This window comes from Notolepis coatsorum (assembly GCF_963971535.1).
Source record: "Notolepis coatsorum genome assembly, chromosome: 11".
NCBI lineage: Eukaryota > Metazoa > Chordata > Actinopteri > Aulopiformes > Paralepididae > Notolepis > Notolepis coatsorum.
Genome location: NC_140175.1, coordinates 2645194 through 2668943, shown reverse-complemented (window position 1 = coordinate 2668943; position 23750 = coordinate 2645194). Strand labels below are relative to the sequence as shown.

Sequence of the window (23750 nt, the reverse complement as noted above, 5' to 3'; positions counted from 1 at the left end):
GGGGGTGTACTGTATGACTGTAGAGAGGGGGGTGTACTGTATGACTGTAGAGAGAGGGGGGTGTACTGTATGACTGTAGAGAGAAGGGGGGTGTACTGTATGACTGTAGAGAGGGGGGGGTGTACTGTATGACTGTAGAGAGAGGGGGGGGTGTACTGTATGACTGTAGAGAGGGGGGGTGTACTGTATGACTGTAGAGAGGGGGGGTGTACTGTATGACTGTAGAGAGGGGGGTGTACTGTATGACTGTAGAGAGGGGGGGTGTACTGTATGACTGTAGAGGGGGGGTGTACTGTATGACTGTAGAGAGGGGGGGTGTACTGTATGACTGTAGAGAGGGGGGGGTGTACTGTATGACTGTAGAGAGAGGGGGGGTGTACTGTATGACTGTAGAGAGGGGGGGTGTACTGTATGACTGTAGAGAGGGGGGGTGTACTGTATGACTGTAGAGAGGGGGGTGTACTGTATGACTGTAGAGAGGGGGGGTGTACTGTATGACTGTAGAGAGGGGGGGTGTACTGTATGACTGTAGAGAGGGGGGGTGTACTGTATGACTGTAGAGAGGGGGGGGTGTACTGTATGACTGTAGAGAGGGGGGGTGTACTGTATGACTGTAGAGAGGGGGGGGTGTACTGTATGACTGTAGAGAGGGGGGGTGTACTGTATGACTGTAGAGAGGGGGGTGTACTGTATGACTGTAGAGAGGGGGGGGTGTACTGTATGACTGTAGAGAGGGGGGGTGTACTGTATGACTGTAGAGAGGGGGGGTGTACTGTATGACTGTAGAGAGGGGGGTGTACTGTATGACTGTAGAGAGGGGGGGTGTACTGTATGACTGTAGAGAGGGGGGGGTGTACTGTATGACTGTAGAGAGGGGGGGGTGTACTGTATGACTGTAGAGAGGGGGGTGTACTGTATGACTGTAGAGAGGGGGGTGTACTGTATGACTGTAGAGAGGGGGGTGTACTGTATGACTGTAGAGAGGGGGGGTGTACTGTATGACTGTAGAGAGGGGGGGTGTACTGTATGACTGTAGAGAGAGGGGGGTGTACTGTATGACTGTAGAGAGGGGGGGTGTACTGTATGACTGTAGAGAGGGGGGGTGTACTGTATGACTGTAGAGAGGGGGGGTGTACTGTATGACTGTAGAGAGGGGGGGTGTACTGTATGACTGTAGAGAGGGGGGGGTGTACTGTATGACTGTAGAGAGGGGGGTGTACTGTATGACTGTAGAGAGGGGGGTGTACTGTATGACTGTAGAGAGGGGGGTGTACTGTATGACTGTGAGGGGGGGGTGTACTGTATGACTGTAGAGAGGGGGGGTGTACTGTATGACTGTAGAGAGGGGGGTGTACTGTATGACTGTAGAGAGGGGGGGTGTACTGTATGACTGTAGAGAGGGGGGTGTACTGTATGACTGTAGAGAGGGGGGGTGTACTGTATGACTGTAGAGAGGGGGGTGTACTGTATGACTGTAGAGAGGGGGGGTGTACTGTATGACTGTAGAGAGGGGGGGGTGTACTGTATGACTGTAGAGAGGGGGGGTGTACTGTATGACTGTAGAGAGGGGGGGTGTACTGTATGACTGTAGAGAGGGGGGGTGTACTGTATGACTGTAGAGAGGGGGGGTGTACTGTATGACTGTAGAGAGGGGGGGTGTACTGTATGACTGTAGAGAGGGGGGGTGTACTGTATGACTGTAGAGAGGGGGGGGTGTACTGTATGACTGTAGAGAGGGGGGGTGTACTGTATGACTGTAGAGAGGGGGGGGGGTGTACTGTATGACTGTAGAGAGGGGGGGTGTACTGTATGACTGTAGAGAGGGGGGGGTGTACTGTATGACTGTAGAGAGGGGGGGTGTACTGTATGACTGTAGAGAGGGGGGGGTGTACTGTATGACTGTAGAGAGGGGGGGGTGTACTGTATGACTGTAGAGAGGGGGGTGTACTGTATGACTGTAGAGAGGGGGGTGTACTGTATGACTGTAGAGAGGGGGGGTGTACTGTATGACTGTAGAGAGGGGGGGTGTACTGTATGACTGTAGAGAGGGGGGGGTGTACTGTATGACTGTAGAGAGGGGGGGGTGTACTGTATGACTGTAGAGAGGGGGGGTGTACTGTATGACTGTAGAGAGGGGGGGTGTACTGTATGACTGTAGAGAGGGGGGGTGTACTGTATGACTGTAGAGAGGGGGGTGTACTGTATGACTGTAGAGAGGGGGGGTGTACTGTATGACTGTAGAGAGAGGGGGTGTACTGTATGACTGTAGAGAGAGGGGGGGTGTACTGTATGACTGTAGAGATGGGGGGTGTACTGTATGACTGTAGAGAGGGGGGGTGTACTGTATGACTGTAGAGAGAGGGGGGTGTACTGTATGACTGTAGAGAGGGGGGGGTGTACTGTATGACTGTAGAGAGGGGGGGTGTACTGTATGACTGTAGAGAGGGGGGGTGTACTGTATGACTGTAGAGAGAGGGGGGTGTACTGTATGACTGTAGAGAGGGGGGGTGTACTGTATGACTGTAGAGAGGGGGGGTGTACTGTATGACTGTAGAGAGGGGGGGTGTACTGTATGACTGTAGAGAGGGGGGTGTACTGTATGACTGTAGAGAGGGGGGGGGTGTACTGTATGACTGTAGAGAGAGGGGGGTGTACTGTATGACTGTAGAGAGGGGGGGGGTGTACTGTATGACTGTAGAGAGGGGGGTGTACTGTATGACTGTAGAGAGAGGGGGGGTGTACTGTATGACTGTAGAGAGGGGGGGTGTACTGTATGACTGTAGAGAGAGGGGGGTGTACTGTATGACTGTAGAGAGGGGGGGTGTACTGTATGACTGTAGAGAGGGGGGGTGTACTGTATGACTGTAGAGAGGGGGGGTGTACTGTATGACTGTAGAGAGGGGGGGTGTACTGTATGACTGTAGAGAGAGGGGGGGTGTACTGTATGACTGTAGAGAGGGGGGGTGTACTGTATGACTGTAGAGGGGGGGGTGTACTGTATGACTGTAGAGAGAGGGGGGTGTACTGTATGACTGTAGAGAGGGGGGGTGTACTGTATGACTGTAGAGAGAGGGGGGTGTACTGTATGACTGTAGAGAGAGGGGGGTGTACTGTATGACTGTAGAGAGGGGGGTGTACTGTATGACTGTAGAGAGGGGGGGTGTACTGTATGACTGTAGAGAGGGGGGGTGTACTGTATGACTGTAGAGAGGGGGGGTGTACTGTATGACTGTAGAGAGGGGGGGTGTACTGTATGACTGTAGAGAGGGGGGGGTGTACTGTATGACTGTAGAGAGGGGGGTGTACTGTATGACTGTAGAGAGGGGGGGTGTACTGTATGACTGTAGAGAGGGGGGGTGTACTGTATGACTGTAGAGAGGGGGGTGTACTGTATGACTGTAGAGAGGGGGGGTGTACTGTATGACTGTAGAGAGGGGGGGTGTACTGTATGACTGTAGAGAGGGGGGGTGTACTGTATGACTGTAGAGAGGGGGGTGTACTGTATGACTGTAGAGAGGGGGGGTGTACTGTATGACTGTAGAGAGGGGGGGTGTACTGTATGACTGTAGAGAGGGGGGGTGTACTGTATGACTGTAGAGAGGGGGGGTGTACTGTATGACTGTAGAGAGGGGGGGTGTACTGTATGACTGTAGAGAGGGGGGGTGTACTGTATGACTGTAGAGAGGGGGGGTGTACTGTATGACTGTAGAGAGGGGGGGGTGTACTGTATGACTGTAGAGAGGGGGGGGTGTACTGTATGACTGTAGAGAGGGGGGGGTGTACTGTATGACTGTAGAGAGGGGGGGGGTGTACTGTATGACTGTAGAGAGGGGGGGGTGTACTGTATGACTGTAGAGAGGGGGGTGTACTGTATGACTGTAGAGAGAGGGGGGTGTACTGTATGACTGTAGAGAGGGGGGGTGTACTGTATGACTGTAGAGAGGGGGGGTGTACTGTATGACTGTAGAGAGGGGGGGTGTACTGTATGACTGTAGAGAGAGGGGGGTGTACTGTATGACTGTAGAGAGAGGGGGGGTGTACTGTATGACTGTAGAGAGGGGGGTGTACTGTATGACTGTAGAGAGGGGGGTGTACTGTATGACTGTAGAGGGGGGGGGGGTGTACTGTATGACTGTAGAGAGGGGGGGGGGTGTACTGTATGACTGTAGAGAGGGGGGGTGTACTGTATGACTGTAGAGAGGGGGGGTGTACTGTATGACTGTAGAGGGGGGGGTGTACTGTATGACTGTAGAGGGGGGGGTGTACTGTATGACTGTAGAGGGGGGGGGTGTACTGTATGACTGTAGAGAGGGGGGGTGTACTGTATGACTGTAGAGGGGGGGGGTGTACTGTATGACTGTAGAGAGGGGGGGGGTGTACTGTATGACTGTAGAGAGGGGGGTGTACTGTATGACTGTAGAGAGGGGGGGTGTACTGTATGACTGTAGAGAGGGGGGTGTACTGTATGACTGTAGAGAGGGGGGGGTGTACTGTATGACTGTAGAGAGGGGGGGTGTACTGTATGACTGTAGAGAGGGGGGTGTACTGTATGACTGTAGAGAGGGGGGGTGTACTGTATGACTGTAGAGAGGGGGGGTGTACTGTATGACTGTAGAGAGGGGGGGTGTACTGTATGACTGTAGAGAGGGGGGGGTGTACTGTATGACTGTAGAGAGGGGGGGTGTACTGTATGACTGTAGAGAGGGGGGTGTACTGTATGACTGTAGAGAGGGGGGGTGTACTGTATGACTGTAGAGAGGGGGGGTGTACTGTATGACTGTAGAGAGGGGGGGTGTACTGTATGACTGTAGAGAGGGGGGGTGTACTGTATGACTGTAGAGAGGGGGGGTGTACTGTATGACTGTAGAGAGGGGGGGTGTACTGTATGACTGTAGAGAGAGGGGGGTGTACTGTATGACTGTAGAGAGAGGGGGGGTGTACTGTATGACTGTAGAGAGGGGGGGTGTACTGTATGACTGTAGAGAGAGGGGGGTGTACTGTATGACTGTAGAGAGGGGGGGTGTACTGTATGACTGTAGAGAGAGGGGGGGGTGTACTGTATGACTGTAGAGAGGGGGGGTGTACTGTATGACTGTAGAGAGGGGGGGGGGGTGTACTGTATGACTGTAGAGAGGGGGGGTGTACTGTATGACTGTAGAGAGGGGGGTGGTGTACTGTATGACTGTAGAGAGGGGGGGGTGTACTGTATGACTGTAGAGAGGGGGGTGTACTGTATGACTGTAGAGAGGGGGGGTGTACTGTATGACTGTAGAGAGGGGGGTGGTGTACTGTATGACTGTAGAGAGGGGGGGTGTACTGTATGACTGTAGAGAGGGGGGGGGGGTGTACTGTATGACTGTAGAGAGGGGGGGTGTACTGTATGACTGTAGAGAGGGGGGGGGGGTGTACTGTATGACTGTAGAGAGGGGGGGTGTACTGTATGACTGTAGAGAGGGGGGGGTGTACTGTATGACTGTAGAGAGGGGGGTGTACTGTATGACTGTAGAGAGGGGGGGGTGGTGTATGACTGTAGAGAGGGGGGGGTGTACTGTATGACTGTAGAGAGGGGGGGGTGTACTGTATGACTGTAGAGAGGGGGGGGTGTACTGTATGACTGTAGAGAGGGGGGGTGTACTGTATGACTGTAGAGAGGGGGGTGTACTGTATGACTGTAGAGAGAGGGGGGGTGTACTGTATGACTGTAGAGAGGGGGGGTGTACTGTATGACTGTAGAGAGGGGGGGTGTACTGTATGACTGTAGAGAGGGGGGGTGTACTGTATGACTGTAGAGAGGGGGGGTGTACTGTATGACTGTAGAGAGGGGGGGTGTACTGTATGACTGTAGAGAGGGGGGGTGTACTGTATGACTGTAGAGGGGGGGGTGTACTGTATGACTGTAGAGAGGGGGGGGGGTGTACTGTATGACTGTAGAGAGGGGGGGTGTACTGTATGACTGTAGAGAGGGGGGGTGTACTGTATGACTGTAGAGAGGGGGGGTGTACTGTATGACTGTAGAGAGGGGGGGTGTACTGTATGACTGTAGAGAGGGGGGTGTACTGTATGACTGTAGAGAGGGGGGTGTACTGTATGACTGTAGAGAGGGGGGGGTGTACTGTATGACTGTAGAGAGGGGGGGGTGTACTGTATGACTGTAGAGAGGGGGGGGTACTGTACCTGGTCCAGCAGGCCAAACTTGGGGTACTCCTCCTCGGGGTCCTTGCTGCCGGGGTCCGGATGTTCCTTCACCAGGAAGACGTCTCGCTCTTTACTCTGAAAAGCACACGGTGATATATATCTGCTTCAGCATTCGTTGTTTTTGTTTTTTATTTTTTTCTCCTGAACAGCTGAGACGGGACCCGGAGCCTCGACGTCAGGACAGCTGTTGCCGTGTCGGGCTGAGCTTCGGATTGTTTTTTGGAATCAATGGAAGCTTCGAGATAAAAAGAATTTAAAAAAATTTAAAAAAATATTATGTTGTGGGACTTGTACAGCACTTTGTTCAACTTTGTCAGTGCTGTAAAGTTTAAACCTTTTTAAATCTTAGACAAACGAAACACTGTAAGCAGTCATTTGAGGCTTTATAAAAGCAGCACAATGAACACAAATCTGTCAGTGCCGAGTCCGACCTCATCTTAAATAACAAACAGCATTGCTTGTTGTAGTTAACAAAGAGAGGCAGAGTTGATTTTGCACAAAGAAAATACTTTTTTTTTTATTATTATTATTATTTTTATATATATTCTAATTTTATTTTCATATTCGAATCCCATGCCCATCGAACAAAGCTTCGAAGCTTCGAAGTATTTAAGACGGCCCTAGTGCTGTGCTGCATTACCATCGTCTTGACAATGTTGTTGGGCCAGTTCAGCTTGGCCGGTCTCTGACGCGTCGTCATGCACTCCCAGTGCTTATCGATGAACGGGATGATATCCTGCAACGCGGGGGGAGAAACCAAAAACGGAGTTGAGTCATCGTGTCAAAACTAACCGAGTGGTCAATAATGACAGACGGAAGACATTTTTGCAAAGCAAAAAAACACCATCCAAGAAAAGTTTCATGATCATATCTAAAAGGCATTTCTAGATTACATATTGGTCCTTGCAGTAACAGGAGGAGGGGACACGTGGTAGTCTACACCCTCCCCAGACCAGGAGACATGTGGTAGTCTACACCCTCCCCAGACCAGGAGACATGTGGTAGTCTACACCCTCCCCAGGCCACCAGAGGAGACATGTGGTAGTCTACACCCTCCCCAGACCAACAGAGGAGACATGTGGTAGTCTACACCCTCCCCAGACCGACAGAGGAGACATGTGGTAGTCTACACCCTCCCCAGACCAACAGAGGAGACATGTGGTAGTCTACACCCTCCCCAGACCGACAGAGGAGACATGTGGTAGTCTACACCCTCCCCAGACCGACAGAGGAGGCATGTGGTAGTCTACACCCTCCCCAGACCGACAGAGGAGACATGTGGTAGTCTACACCCTCCCCAGACCAACAGAGGAGACATGTGGTAGTCTACACCCTCCCCAGACCGACAGAGGAGACATGTGGTAGTCTACACCCTCCCCAGACCGACAGAGGAGGCATGTGGTAGTCTACACCCTCCACAGACCGACAGAGGAGGCATGTGGTAGTCTACACCCTCCCCGGACCGACAGAGGAGGCATGTGGTAGTCTACACCCTCCCCAGACCAACAAAGGAGGCATGTGGTAGTCTACACCCTCCCCAGACCGACAGAGGAGACATGTGGTAGTCTACACCCTCCCCAGACCAACAGAGGAGACATGTGGTAGTCTACACCCTCCTCAGACCGACAGAGCAGACATGTGGTAGTCTACACCCTCCCCAGGCCAACAGAGGAGACATGTGGTAGTCTACACCCTCCCCAGACCAACAGAGGAGACATGTGGTAGTCTACACCCTCCCCAGACCAACAGAGGAGGCATGTGGTAGTCTACACCCTCCCCAGACCAACAGAGGAGACATGTGGTAGTCTACACCCTCCCCAGACCAACAGGAGACATGTGGTAGTCTACACCCTCCCCAGACCAACAAAGGAGACATGTGGTAGTCTACACCCTCCCCAGACCAACAGAGGAGACATGTGGTAGTCTACACCCTCCCCAGACCGACAGAGGAGGCATGTGGTAGTCTACACCCTCCCCAGACCGACAGAGGAGACATGTGGTAGTCTACACCCTCCCCAGACCAACAGAGGTGGCATGTGGTAGTCTACACCCTCCCCGGACCGACAGAGGAGGCATGTGGTAGTCTACACCCTCCCCGGACCGACAGAGGAGGCATGTGGTAGTCTACACCCTCCCCAGACCGACAGAGGAGGCATGTGGTAGTCTACACCCTCCCCGGACTGACAGAGGAGACATGTGGTAGTCTACACCCTCCCCAGACTGACAGAGGAGACATGTGGTAGTCTACACCCTCCCCAGACTGACAGAGGAGACATGTGGTAGTCTACACCCTCCCTAGACTGACAGAGGAGACATGTGGTAGTCTACACCCTCCCCAGACCGACAGAGGAGACATGTGGTAGTCTACACCCTCCCCAGACCGACAGAGGAGACATGTGGTAGTCTACACCCTCCCCAGACCGACAGAGGAGACATGTGGTAGTCTACACCCTCCCCAGACCGACAGAGGAGACATGTGGTAGTCTACACCCTCCCCAGACCGACAGAGGAGGCATGTGGTAGTCTACACCCTCCCCAGACCAACAGAGGAGACATGTGGTAGTCTACACCCTCCCCAGACCGACAGAGGAGACATGTGGTAGTCTACACCCTCCCCAGACCAACAGAGGAGACATGTGGTAGTCTACACCCTCCCCGGACCAACAGAGGAGACATGTGGTAGTCTACACCCTCCTCAGACCGACAGAGCAGACATGTGGTAGTCTACACCCTCCACAGACCAACAGAGGAGGCATGTGGTAGTCTACACCCTCCCCAGACCGACAGAGGAGACATGTGGTAGTCTACACCCTCCCCAGACCGACAGAGGAGGCATGTGGTAGTCTACACCCTCCCCAGACCGACAGAGGAGACATGTGGTAGTCTACACCCTCCCCAGACCGACAGAGGAGGCATGTGGTAGTCTACACCCTCCCCAGACCAACAGAGGAGACATGTGGTAGTCTACACCCTCCCCAGACCGACAGAGGAGACATGTGGTAGTCTACACCCTCCCCAGACCAACAGAGGAGGCATGTGGTAGTCTACACCCTCCCCAGACCAACAGAGGAGGCATGTGGTAGTCTACACCCTCCCCAGACAAACAGAGGAGACATGTGGTAGTCTACACCCTCCCCAGACAAACAGAGGAGACATGTGGTAGTCTACACCCTCCCCAGACAAACAGAGGAGACATGTGGTAGTCTACACCCTCCCCAGACCAACAGAGGAGACATGTGGTAGTCTACACCCTCCCCAGACCGACAGAGGAGACATGTGGTAGTCTACACCCTCCCCAGACCAACAGAGGAGGCATGTGGTAGTCTACACCCTCCCCAGACCGACAGAGGAGACATGTGGTAGTCTACACCCTCCCCAGACCAACAGAGGAGACATGTGGTAGTCTACACCCTCCCCAGACCGACAGAGACATGTGGTAGTCTACACCCTCCCCAGACCGACAGAGGAGACATGTGGTAGTCTACACCCTCCACAGACCGACAGAGGAGACATGTGGTAGTCTACACCCTCCCCAGACCGACAGAGACATGTGGTAGTCTACACCCTCCCCAGACCGACAGAGGAGACATGTGGTAGTCTACACCCTCCACAGACCGACAGAGGAGACATGTGGTAGTCTACACCCTCCCCCCAGACTAGGAGCATCCCTCCCCAGACCATGAGGCATGTGGTAATCAGGGTGTTAGTCAGGGTCGGGGTCGGGGTGCTACAGAACAGACCCACCTTGTCTTTGGAGAACATGGTCTTTGGATGCTCCTCCTGGGTGCGGGACCTCCAGGTCAGGTTGGCCAGGGCTGTGAGGCACATCTCCTTCAGATCTGAAACACACAAAATCAACGATGACAACAATCTAGTGACAAATGATCTGTGAGCAAAAAAGAACAAGAAAATGATGTTGGGTGCAAAGTATCAAACAGAGTCCTCTTTCCTTGATCCTCCAATCAGCACCAGTCATTTGCGACATCTAAGAAGGGAGATCCCCCCCCTTCAACGGCCCTTCTAAGGTGTCTCTCCTCCACACTGCCTGTGGTGCATTTTTCCCTATTGCTAGGTTTTAGTGAGTTTTTCCTTACCTTCGTCTGGGAGTGTTGCATTTATTTATTTAAAAATGTTTGGACTTTATGGTGTTTTTGTTTTGTTCTTGATTTATTGTGATGTTTCTTCTCGACTTGTTTTTAAAGAAGACGTGTCCGGACCCCATGGGGACATTAACGCGTCGTTGTCGGGCCTTACAAATACATTTGATTTGATTGGAGGATTAAGAAAAGAGGGCGGGGTTTGAGATAAGAGGACATCTCTTCCCGACACCTACTGGCTTGTTTCCTGAGGAAGTAGGTGTTTCCACTGTGATGACAGACGTTACAGTGGAACACATAGTTGGTCATGAAGGGGAGGCAGGTCCTGTTGTGGAGGAGGAGAGGGGAGGAGTTAGACACAACTAACTCCCATACTGATACTGTAGACACAACTAACTCCCATACTGATACTGTAGACATAACTAACTCCCATACTGATACTATGTAGACACAACTAACTCCCATACTGATACTGTAGACATAACTAACTCCCATACTGATACTGTAGACATAACTAACTCCCATACTGATACTGTAGACATAACTAACTCCCATACTGATACTGTAGACATAACTAACTCCCATACTGATACTGTAGACATAACTAACTCCCATACTGATACTATGTAGACATAACCAACTCCCATACTGATACTATGTAGACATAACTAACTCCCATACTGATACTGTAGACATAACTAACTCCCATACTGATACTATGTAGACATAACTAACTCCCATACTGATACTATGTAGACATAACTAACTCCCATACTGATACTGTAGACATAACTAACTCCCATACTGATACTGTAGACATAACTAACTCCCATACTGATACTGTAGACATAACTAACTCCCATACTGATACTGTAGACATAACTAACTCCCATACTGATACTGTAGACATAACTAACTCCCATACTGATACTGTAGACATAACTAACTCCCATACTGATACTGTAGACATAACTAACTCCCATACTGATACTGTAGACATAACTAACTCCCATACTGATACTATGTAGACATAACTAACTCCCATACTGATACTGTAGACATAACTAACTCCCATACTGATACTATGTAGACATAACTAACTCCCATACTGATACTGTAGACATAACTAACTCCCATACTGATACTGTAGACATAACTAACTCCCATACTGATACTGTAGACATAACTAACTCCCATACTGATACTGTAGACATAACTAACTCCCATACTGATACTGTAGACACAACTAACTCCCATACTGATACTGTAGACATAACTAACTCCCATACTGATACTGTAGACATAACTAACTCCCATACTGATACTATGTAGACATAACTAACTCCCATACTGATACTGTAGACATAACTAACTCCCATACTGATACTGTAGACACAACTAACTCCCATACTGATACTGTAGACATAACTAACTCCCATACTGATACTGTAGACATAACTAACTCCCATACTGATACTATGTAGACATAACTAACTCCCATACTGATACTGTAGACATAACTAACTCCCATACTGATACTGTAGACATAACTAACTCCCATACTGATACTGTAGACATAACTAACTCCCATACTGATACTATGTAGACATAACTAACTCCCATACTGATACTGTAGACATAACTAACTCCCATACTGATACTATGTAGACATAACTAACTCCCATACTGATACTGTAGACATAACTAACTCCCATACTGATACTGTAGACATAACTAACTCCCATACTGATACTGTGTAGACACAACTAACTCCCATACTGATACTATGTAGACACAACTAACTCCCATACTGATACTATGTAGACATAACTAACTCACATACCGATACTGTAGACATAACTAACTCCCATACTGATACTGTAGACACAACTAACTCCCACTAGGGGGTGTAACGATGCGACCTCACAACGATTAATTTCGATTACGATTCTTCAGGCAACGATTCAATGCATCATGAAATCTCTTCATTTGACCACGATTCGATTAGATTCATTTTCTATTCATTTTCTATCAGTTAATTCCCCCAAACATTTTGAATACACAAATGTGGCTGCAGGGGGAACCGATTCACTCAGCATGAATGGACTATAGGTCAATAAAAACAATACACACACAAACAAAACATTAAATGATTTAGCTTAATTTCGATTATAATCTATTCTAACATTTTCAAATCGATGCAGTTGAATCGTCACATTAGAATCGATGCATTTCGATTAGGGATACTCGATATTGGCTTTTTTACCGATACCGATATACCGATATTGTCCAACTCTTAATTTCCGATACCGATATCAACCGATAACGATATATAAATGGAATAATTTCAGGTAATTAACATTACATATCTCTTGTTGTGGAATTAACACAACATTATGCATACTTTTGACAATAAATAAAATCAGAATTTGTTCTTACTTGCTTGCCTGGGTAAATAAAGGTTATAGAAATGTATAAAAAAAAAAAAAACAACGATACCGATATTTTCCGATATCACATTTTAATGCCGATATCGGCCGATAATATCGGTAGGCCGATAATATCGGACATCCCTAATTTCGATTAATCGATGCATCGCTACACCCCTAGTGGACATAACTAACTCCCATACTGATACTATGTAAGGGGATGCAGACCAGAGAAAGACGTTTGTCTCGTTTACATCAGGGTCCCTCATTTTCAACCCCGTCCCCATGACCAACGCACCCCTGCTCCAACCCCTGCTTCACTTACATTTTCACTTCTGTACAACACACCTATATTTTAGTATTATTATTTATTTTCATTTTCTCTCCATTTTGTCTCTAAGCAGTCTCCCTTTCTCTGTAGTATCATCCCCACCATGTTGTCATTGTGAAAGTCCATGTACTGTGTTTTTTGTCCGTGTACCGTGTTTGTACAATACACAATACACAATGTCATGTATGTAAAGCGGTTTGAGATACTTTATGTAGGCGCTATAAAAAAAAAGATTCTTAAACTTCGATTCTTCCGTTCCACATCCACACGCGCAAGAACGCAACTGACCAAGACATGTCCAAAATACTTTTCCATTAACCGAAATTACTCTTATTTACCAGACTAGGCATTTAGGCACCTACACTATTATTGTTATTATCATCATTATTACATACGCAGTGTCGATGCCGAAGGTGTCGGCGGTGAACCACTTCATGCACAGGGCGCATTGCAGCTCCACCTCCCCCAGCTGCCTGCTGCCGCTGTCCTCGTCCCCGGAGCCCGTCAGCGCGTCAGCCGCCTCGGAGTCGCCGCCGGTGTCCTGCAACGGAGGGGTGATTGATTGATTGAAAACTTTATTAACAGATTGCAGAATGGGTACAGTACAGTACAGCTCAATACATACAATTGTTAACACTATGGCGTCCGTCCACGTATATATACGTGTTTTGAAAAAGCACGATGTGGACCAGAGCCACGAGTATATACGTGACGAGTTGTTATTGTTTTATTCCATATTTATAGCGCTTCTTAGGTACCCGATCCACTACCAGCATCTTTTCAGATATTTGATTTTTGAAACATGCAGTACCAGCCAAACCCACTTAGGGGCGCCATCGCTCCACTGCAGTATCATTGTGATTTTTTTTTTTAAGTACAATTCTGTGGGCGGATCATAGTTCCTTGATCCCAGCAGAACATCCTCCATCTTGGATTAGTTTGGCGAGCGGTTTTTTCAGCGTGGAATAATGGGATTTATGATTAGCCAATGTGCATATCGATCTACCAGAATCCGATGAGTGGTGAGGAAATGCTGCCGACGATCACATGGCCTGACGGTAGGATAATATTACCCCAAATTACAGCTGGATTGGACATTGTTTTATAACGTAACGTGATTGGTCAATGAAAATGCTATATTGAATGCACACTGTATTGCAGATCAATAATAGTAATCGGCGTTCCCCGCCGCCCCCATTTCATCCATAGATGCTCTGTAATAGTCCGGATGCTACGCAGTTTGTTTTATTTCATTCGTATATATACAGCAGAAATGGCATTTGATATAACGGCGCCAACGTTTAGCCTATTATCCAGCTACCGGGAAAAAAGCCTAGACGAAAAGTTATATTTACGATGCTATAAAATGACAACCAAACGATGGATTTTTATTTTGTTTAAGCCATTATGAAGGCACGGTTTATGCACTCAAGTGACAATGAGAATGGACAGATAGCAATACTATAAATGATATATAAAGCTCGTTGAAAGTACATCGGTTTGTTTACTTTCTGCTGTCCTCTGAGGCCTAAATCCGCGCGGGCGCCGGTCGTCAAAGTGTTAAGGGGATGCAGACCAGAGAAAGACTTTCGTCTTGTTTACATCAGGGTCCCCCATTTTACATTCATCATAACATTTATGACATACAGATAGACAGTACTGCTACATCTATACATTTATGACATACCAGATTTGCAAATACAGTTGAGTACTGTTTGTGATACAAAGAGTCCAGAAAAGAGAGTATATACATTTGACGTAGAAACTGTACATTGGAGGTGGTTGGGTGGGTGGGGGGGTTGGGTAGGAGGGGGGGGGGGACACACACACACACACACACTGTACAAGCAAAACTGTACATTGGAATATTGTTGTTGTGTGTGTTGTCAAGAAGAGACACCCGGCTGTATTGTCCGACTCACACACAAACAAACAAACGTGAGAAAGACAAGTGTGTCGCTTCTATGAGCCGAATAGTAAGGAGGAAGGAGAACGGATTATATATAATACTACACATTACCGCTCCTTCTTTGCCGTTGGAAGATTCCGTGTCCATGTTAGTGGTCAGCTCACCGAACGAAGCGTCACTGGAAGGAAAGAACGGGGACACTGAATTATATTAACCCTTTCACTGCCGGCCGCACTACCAAAACGGTTAACCCTTTCATTCACTGTGACAAATACACAGAGGGTTAATAATAACCCTTTCACTGCCGCACTAGCAAACGGTTAACCCTTTCACTGTGACAAATACACAGGTTAATAACCCTTTCACTGCCACACAAGCAAGCGGTTAACCCTTTCACTGTGACAATACACAGAGGGTTAATAACCCTTTCACTGCCGCACTAGCAAACGGTTAACCCTTTCACTGTGACAATACACAGAAGGTTTTTACCCTTTCACTGCCACACTACAGAAGGTTAACCCTTTACTATCACACCATCTGTAGTGTGTGGCAGTGAGAGGGTGACACACGCCAGTAGCGATACATACACCCGGTCAGGGAGCAGGGACCAGGGTGGGTTGATTGAATTGATTGATTGATATCAGTACAATGTTATTATATCGTGGGTCAGACAGTGCAGGTTTCTGGAGTCCCGACGGTACAACAACACGCGTCAGCAACACGAGTGTCCTGACTCGTTGTCATCGGTTTGTTATTATTACTGATGATAGCAAGCTAACCGGTAATAATGTGTAATAATCATTGAATTGTGCTGTTTATTAAACCTAAGCTATCTGCCGTAGCTAACAGCTAGCTCCTTCTGGTGGAGTGCTGCTCACTCAGTTGACTAAATGCCCTGCTGTGTCTAATATAGGAAGCGGTATATGTGTGGTTTATTTATATAGATATATATATATATATCTGTGTGTGTTTGAATGAGGGAGACGTTACCCCTCTCCTGCTGCGGTGTCGGGTTCAACAACAGACGCGCTGCTCGCCGCCTCTCCTCCTTCAGACGCCATGTTTCAAACTGACGAGACTATGAAGTAGTACCGCGAGATGTCGGGTAGTCTCGCGGTTAGTTACAGTAAAGTACCGCGAGATGTCGGGTAGTCTCGAGGTTAGAATAGAATGAATGAATGAATGAATGAATGAAAACTTTATTTACCAGATTGCAGAATGGGTACAATACAGTACGGCTCAATACATACAATTGTTAAGGGGATGCAGACCTGAGAAAGACGTTTGTCTTGTTTCCATCAGGGTCCCCCATTTTCAATTCATATAGACATTTATGACATACACAACATACATGACATTTATGGCATAGGGACATATAGGTATTTAGTACTGATACATTTGTGACATAAAGTAAACGGTATTCAAATATACAGTACTGTTACCCCTAGATCCTGACAGAGTATATACATATGATGGGGAGGGGACTGTACATTAGGAGGGGGTGGGTGGGTGGGAGAGAAATATACATACGGCGGGGAGGGAATATATACATGCGGTGGGGAGGAGACTGTCTATTAGGAGGTGGTTGGGGTTTTGGGCATTTACGGTGGCCAGTTTCGAATTGCAGCCTCCCGTAGGTGCTCTTTAAGAGCGGTTTTTAATCTTTTAATTCAGATTCCTTTACAGCTTTGGGTAGGGCATTCCACATTGTTGTGGTGTAACGGATATGTACCGCGATAGTGTGACCAGAGATGTGGCTGGCTTGGTAGCGGTACATGGAAGTTAAACTCACTCCCCAGAGGCATATAAACCGAGCGCTTAGGGAGGAGTTCCTCTCTTGGCGCAGCGGTTTGTGTTGCTTCCCCCCGTGCAGACGCTCGGGGTTCGACTCCCACTCGAGGCACGGTCGAATTTCGTGGCAGGTGCTAGGTGGCACCTGCTACAGTGGTGCCGTGACCCGGATGCCTTGGGTGGTGTGAGTTTAGGGGGGGAGAGTGTAACGGATATGTACCGCGATAGTGTGACCAGAGATGTGGCTGGCTCGGTAGCGGTACATGGAAGTTAAACTCACTCCCCAGAGGCATATAAACCGAGCGCTTAGGGAGGAGTTCCTCTCTTGGCGCAGCGGTTTGTGTTGCTTCCCCCCGTGCAGACGCTCGGGGTTCGACTCCCACTCGAGGCACGGTCGAATTTCGTGGCAGGTGCTAGGTGGCACCTGCTACAGTGGCATAATTGCGAAACGTGTTTAGTCCCTTGTTTGAGCCGAATCTGGGTTTAACATGATTTGTTGAGCTTCCTCTGGTGTAGTGGTTGTGGTATTCACTGACCTTTGGGAAGTATTTTGACATGTACATGGGCACCCCGGTCGTATAGTGTATCTTGTAGACCAGGCCCATTGCAAGTTGCTGTACTCTGTCGTCTACTCTAAGCCATCCTAGGTTGTCAAAGTGGGCAGGGGTAAGGTGGGTTCTGGGGTTCAGGTCAAGTAGTAGTCTGACCAGTTTGTTTTGTGATGTTTGTAATTTTGTTTTAAGCGCCTTTGAGGTGCTTTGGTACCATGAGGTGCACGCATAGTCATAGTACCCTTGAATGAGTGCTCCTGCCAGAGTCTTCAGGGTATTCTTGTTTACCAGAGAGGAGATCCGGTACAAGAATCTAGTTCGTTGGTTGACTTTTTTTTTATTACATTGGATGCCATTTTGTCACAGGAAAGATTTGCCTCTAGGATGGAACCCAGGTAGGTAATTTCGTCTTTCCTTGTGACAATATTGTCACCCACTGTAACTGAGAAGCCGTCGGTCTTGCTGAGTTTGTTATTTGAACCGAAGAGAATGGACTCTGTTTTGCCCATGTGTAATGATAGTTTGTTATCAGCGAGCCATATGCAGATTTTGCCTAGTTCCGAGCTGAGGGTTTTTTCAACCTGCAACTTGTTCTTGTCAGAGACCAGCAGGGCTGAGTCGTCCGCAAACAGGAACAAGTTGCAGTCACAGGCTGATGACATGTCATTTGCATAAATTAGGAAGAGTAGCGGTCCTAGTATGCTTCCTTGTGGAACACCACAGCTCACTGTGAGGGGGTGAGATAGAGTACCGTTTAAGCTATCAAAACCAATTGCTTTTAGCTTGTCCATCAGAATGGAGTGATTGACAGTGTCGAAGGCCTTTTGTAGGTCCAGCATGACCATGCCGCAGTATTTGCCCGCGTCCACCTCTTGTTTGATGTGGTCGTTCAAATAGAGGAGGCATGTGTCAGTGGAGTGGGACGTTCTGAAGCCAGATTGGAATTCGTAGATTAGATTTTTTTCCGCCAGGTACTTTTCGACCTGTTCGTAGACTATTTTCTCCATGACTTTCGAGATGGAGGTAAGAATAGAAACAGGGCGGTAGTTGCCTGGGTCTAATTTATTGCCCTTTTTGTGCAGAGGGGTCACTCTCGCAATTTTGAAGTCCTTGGGGACGTGCCCCTGTTTTATAGAGAGGTTTATTATGTGTGTGATGACTGGGGTGATAGAATAGAAAACTTTATTGCCATTTCAACACATGGTTGATTGGGATTTGTCTTGGTGCCACATACAGTACAGACATTATAAAAACATACAATAAAAAACACAAGAATACATGCAATACAATCCCCACAATAAAAGTTTTACACAAACAATTAAAAAGAAAAAATGCAACAGTACCTCAAATAAATTGCTCAGTGTTCCAGTTTAAAGTGCATATTGCCTTAAAGTGCCTGTCGGCTGGTGCTAGCCCTGGTGGTGCAAAGTACCTGTACATTTGTACTTGAGTTCAGGTGACGGACAGCCTCGGGATATGTACGTTTTTTAAGCTTAGGTACCGGATCTCCTCACTGGTAAACAAGAATACCCTGAAGACTCTGGCAGGAGCACTCATTCAAGGGTACTACGACTATGCTTGCACCTCATGGTACCAAAGCACCTCAAAGGCGCTAAAAACAAAATTACAAACATCTCAAAACAAACTGGTCAGACTACTGCTTGACCTTACTCCTAGAACCCACCTCACCCCTGCCCACTTTGACAACCTAGGATGGCTTAGAGTAGACGACAGAGTACAGCAACTTGCAATGGGCCTGGTCTACAAGATACACTACACGACCAAGGTACAAGTCAAGTCAAGTCAAGTCAAGAGTTTTAATTGTCACGGCATACAGGTATACAATGAAATGCGGCTGGTCTTGCCCGCGACGATGTGCAATACAGTGGTACAACATATAATAGAATCCAATAAAAATACAGTGGTACAACATATTAATAGAATCCAATAAAACAGTGCAATAAACAGGTACATGGTGTGCCATCTCGGTATCTGTACATTAGTATTTACAGAGCATATAGGACATGCTAGGTAGCTTTAGTAGTGCAATACACTGTTCCTGATGTTATACTACTTTAAGTGGCCTTTCCTCTGGCCATAAGTGTGCGTGTGTGCGGCATGAGTGTTAAAGTGGCTGCTAGTGTGTGAGCGTGCTCAGCGTGCGTGTCGTGTATGTGCTTGTGTGTGGATAGTTCAGTTTCTGTGTCTCTCAATGTTCATTGTTCAAGGCTCTGATGGCCTGGGGGAAGAAGCTTAGCCTAAGCCTCTCCGTCCTAGTCGCTGGAGTTCGCAGGCGTCTGCCTGACCTCAGCAGCTGGAACAGGCTGTTATTGGGGTGGTGGGGGTCTTTCATTATCCTGCAGGCTCTGGATTTGCACCTCTTGTTGTATAGAGCCTGCAGGGGAGGTAGCGCAATACCCGTGGTACGCTCGGCTGAGCGCACCACTCTCTGTAGGGCCTTCTTGTCCTGTGCCGTGCTGTTCCCATACCAGGCAGTGATGTTTCCGGTCAAGATGCTCTCTACAGCTCCTGAGTAGAAGGACTGGAGTATCTTCCCCGATACTCTGAACTTCCTTAACTGTCTCAGGTGGTAGAGGCGCTGCTTCGCTTTCTTTACTACTGTGTCTATGTGTGTTGACCATGTCAGGTCCTCTGAGATGTGGACCCCCAGGTACTTGAAGCTGCTCACCCTGTCCACGGTAGCCCCGTTAATCCTCAGTGGTGTGTGTGTCTCCTGCTGTCCTCTCCTATAATCCACGATCAGCTCCTTGGTTTTACCAATGTTCAGGAGCAGGCTGTTGTCCTGGCACCAACGTTCCAGTACCTCAACCTCCTCTCGGTAGGCCTTCTCGTCGTTGTCCGAGATCAGCCCCACCACCACCGTGTCGTCGGCGAACTTCACAATGGAGTTGGAGCTGAACTTGGCCGCACAGTCGTGTGTGTAGAGTGAGTACAGCAGGGGGCTTAGAACACAGCCCTGGGGGGACCCGATGCTCAGGGTGATGGTGTTGGAGGTCTGACCCCCCACCCTGACCGCCTGGGGTCTTTCACTCAGAAAGTCCAGTACCCAGGCACTCAGGGCGGAGCTCAGGCCTAGCTCGATCAGCTTGTCCACCAGTCTGGTGGGGACTATGGTGTTGAACGCTGAGCTGTAGTCAATGAACAACAGTCTCACATAGCCCCCCTTCTGACGGTCAAGGTGGGAGAGAGTGCTGTGCAGTACCTGGGAGACCGCGTCATCAGTGGACCTGTTTGTCCTGTATGCAAATTGCATAGGGTCCATATCACTGGGGAGAGAGGCACAAATGTGGTCCTTGACCAGCCTCTCGAAACATTTCATGACCACAGAGGTGAGTGCCACCGGTCTGTAATCATTTGGACATGTTGGGGAGGGTTTCTTCGGTACAGGGATGATGGTAGACATCTTGAAGCAGGCAGGGACTACTGACTCCGCCAGGGATTGATTAAATATGGCGGTGAACACCGGGGCAAGCTGGTTTGCACAGGACTTAAGTATGCGTCCTGTTATACCATCTGGGCCTGCAGCCTTCCTGGTGTTCACCTGCATAAATGCTCTTCTCACACTGTGTTCCGACAACGAGAGAGCGCCCCCGCCCCCCCGCGGTTGCCCCCCCCCCCTCCACAACAGCCGGTGCGCCAGTGACGTCACTAGCCAGAGGGCTAGCGGCGACACTGTCTACACCGAACCGAGCGTAGAAGGAGTTGAGTTTGTCCGCTAGAGAGGCGTCGTCGCTCCCCATTGAGGGGGCGCTGACTTTGTAGTCAGTTATTGTCTTCAGTCCCCTCCACAAGCCTCTTGTGTCGTTTTGTGCCATTTGTGTCTCCAGTTTCTCAGCATATGTCCTCTTAGCAAGTTTAACAGCCTTGCGCAGAGTGTAGACTGAAGCCTTGTACTCTTCCATATTTCCTGACTCTCTGCCCAGGTTATAAGCCGTGGTGCGTGAGTTTAGGGCTGTTCTTATAGTGCTGTCCACCCAAGGTTTCTGGTTTGGGAAAACCCGCGCCTTCTTTGTGAGGACAATGCCGTCTACCACTGTTGCTATGTAGCTCACAACGGTATCAGCGTACTCGCTGACGTCACTGGCGCTTCCTTCAAACATGTCCCAGTCTGTATCCTCGAACGCGTCACGGAGCTCGGCCTCTGATTCGTCAGACCACTTTTTTGTCTCACGTGACACGACGACGTCACGCGATCTTTGTTTGTATGCTGGGATTAAAAAAATGGAGTCGTGATCGCTCGCGCTTGCAGAGCCCATCAGTGGCGGAGCCGCTACAGCCTTGTAGGCAGCTCTGAACGGGATGTACATGTCAAAATACTTCCCAAAGGTCAGTGAATACCACGATCACAACACCAGAGGGAGCTCCACAAATCATGTTAAACCCAGATTCGGCTCAAACAAGGGACTAAACACGTTTCGCAATTATGCCACATCAATGTGGAACGCCCTACCCAAAGCTGTAAAGGAATGTGAATCACTACCCACTTTCAAAAACACTCTCAAAAAACACCTACGGGAGACTGCAATTCGAAACTGGCCCCTGTAAATGTCCTAACACAACCCCCTCCAATGTACAGTAAAAATGACCAAGTATGGTCTTGTCAATATTCCAATGTAAAGTGTTGCTTGTACAGTTGTACAGTGTTCCCCACCCACCCCTCCTACCCAACCCCCCCCCCCCCACCTACCCAACCTCCTCCAATGTACAGTTTCTACGTCAAATGTATATACTTCTTTTCTGGACTCTTTTCGTATCACAAACAGTACTGTATTTGCAAATCTGGTATGTCATAAATGTATAGATGTAGCAGTACTGTCTATCTGTATGTCATGTTACGATGAATTGAAAATGGGGGACCCTGATGTAAACAAGACGAAAGTCTTTCTCTGGTCTGCATCCCCTTAACAATTGTATGTATTGAGTCGGCCTACAGGAGGGAGATCGAGAGGCTGCAGAGCTGGTGCAGCTGCAACAACCTGGAGCTCAACGCTCAAAAGACAGTGGAGATGGTAGTGGATTTCAGGAAGAAAGCAGCCCTGCCCCCTCCCATCATACTGGGAGGCACTCAGGTGACCTCCGTGGAGTCATGGTCATGCCGATTCCTCGGCATGACCATCTCCCGGGATTTGAAGTGGGAGCTTAACATCACGGGCCTGCTCAAGAAGGCCCAGGGGAGGATGTTCTTCCTCCGGCAGTTGAAGAAGTATAAACTGCCGAGGACCATGATGGCCCAATTCTACACGGCCATCATTGAGTCCATCCTCACCCACTCCATCATCTCCTGGTTCCCTGCTGCAGCGGCAAAAGATCTTGCCAAGCTGCAGCGGGTGATTCGCTCCGCGGAGAGGGTGATCGGCTGTCCCCTGCCCTCCCTCAGGTCCCTGCACGACTCCAGGGCGCTGAAGAGGGCGAGAAAGATCATGGCCGACCCATCCCACCCCGGTCACAGCCTCTTCACCCTGCTCCCCTCTGGGAGAAGGCTGAGGATCCCAAAGGCTGTGAAAGCTCGACACAGACTGAGCTTCTTCCCCTCAGCCGTCAGGCTGATCAATGCCTCAGGCCCCCCCCCCCCTCGGTACCCCCCCCCCCCCCCCCCCCCCCCCCCAAGTGACACTGGCTAAATGACATTGACTGCACTGCACTAGTCCGTACTGGATCTCTGCACACTTCACTTTATATATATATATATGTATTTTATTTATTGATTAATCCCCCACTGCACTGTTTTCGTTTCTTGTCTGTGTTGGTGTTTGTTTACTGTGAAAAAAGAAAAAATGCATACACTGTATTGCTGCAACAATTACCAATGTGTTTTACACAAATGGCTCAATAAAGGAATCTGAATCTGAATCTGAATCTGTACTGTATTGTACCCATTCTGCAATCTGTTAATAAAGTTTTCAATCAATCAATCAAAACTCTTTCGAAGTTGGTTGGTTGGAGCATGGCGATAGAACGCCAGGTAGTTTGCAAGCTGTTTGATGTTAACCTCGTTCCCAGCTTTATCTCGAGAAGTTTGAAGTGGAAATGGGCAAAGACACAGCGCGTCACGGATTGGGCAAACGCGTCAGTGGCCAATCAGAGAGCGTCAGTCAGTGGCCAATCAGAGAGCGTCTCCGAGAAATGCGGTTTGGTAATCACGCGGTGGTGACGCGAGGGGGCGGGACACGTGCTCCATGTAACGCGGAAGTGCCGTGTTGTTGCACGTTTCCCTGTCGGAGTTATTTCGTTGCTGCACCGTGTTGTACACATTGGGACTGTTTCAATAAGTTAGCTAGTCAGCCAGTCAGTCAGCGAATGATGCTAACGCTGTCCTGTAAACAATCACACACCCGTTATCGTTGTTATTGTAGTGACTAATATATATTAACTCTTGTTTTAGAATAGTAGCTATAAGTTAGCAACTTGGGTTCAAAGCTAACGATA

General features: G+C 48.8%; 1 protein-coding gene across 1 annotated transcript in view; it reads right to left on the bottom strand.

Annotated features, from left to right (window-relative positions):
- LOC311236471 (set1/Ash2 histone methyltransferase complex subunit ASH2-like) overlaps positions 1-16014 on the bottom strand; it is a gene marked incomplete at its 3' end in the record, with an annotated part of 21890 nt that extends 5876 nt beyond the window's left edge. The window contains exons 1-7 of the mRNA XM_084324150.1: positions 15952-16014; positions 15073-15139; positions 13448-13593; positions 10529-10617; positions 9940-10034; positions 6836-6931; positions 6175-6270 (exon numbers count right to left, since the gene is read on the bottom strand). Of these exons, the coding sequence (XP_084180276.1) occupies positions 6175-6270; positions 6836-6931; positions 9940-10034; positions 10529-10617; positions 13448-13593; positions 15073-15108 (558 nt within the window). The 5' untranslated portion in view covers positions 15109-15139; positions 15952-16014. The remainder of the gene's footprint in view (positions 1-6174; positions 6271-6835; positions 6932-9939; positions 10035-10528; positions 10618-13447; positions 13594-15072; positions 15140-15951) is intronic.
- Positions 16015-23750: the final 7736 nt, after the last annotated feature.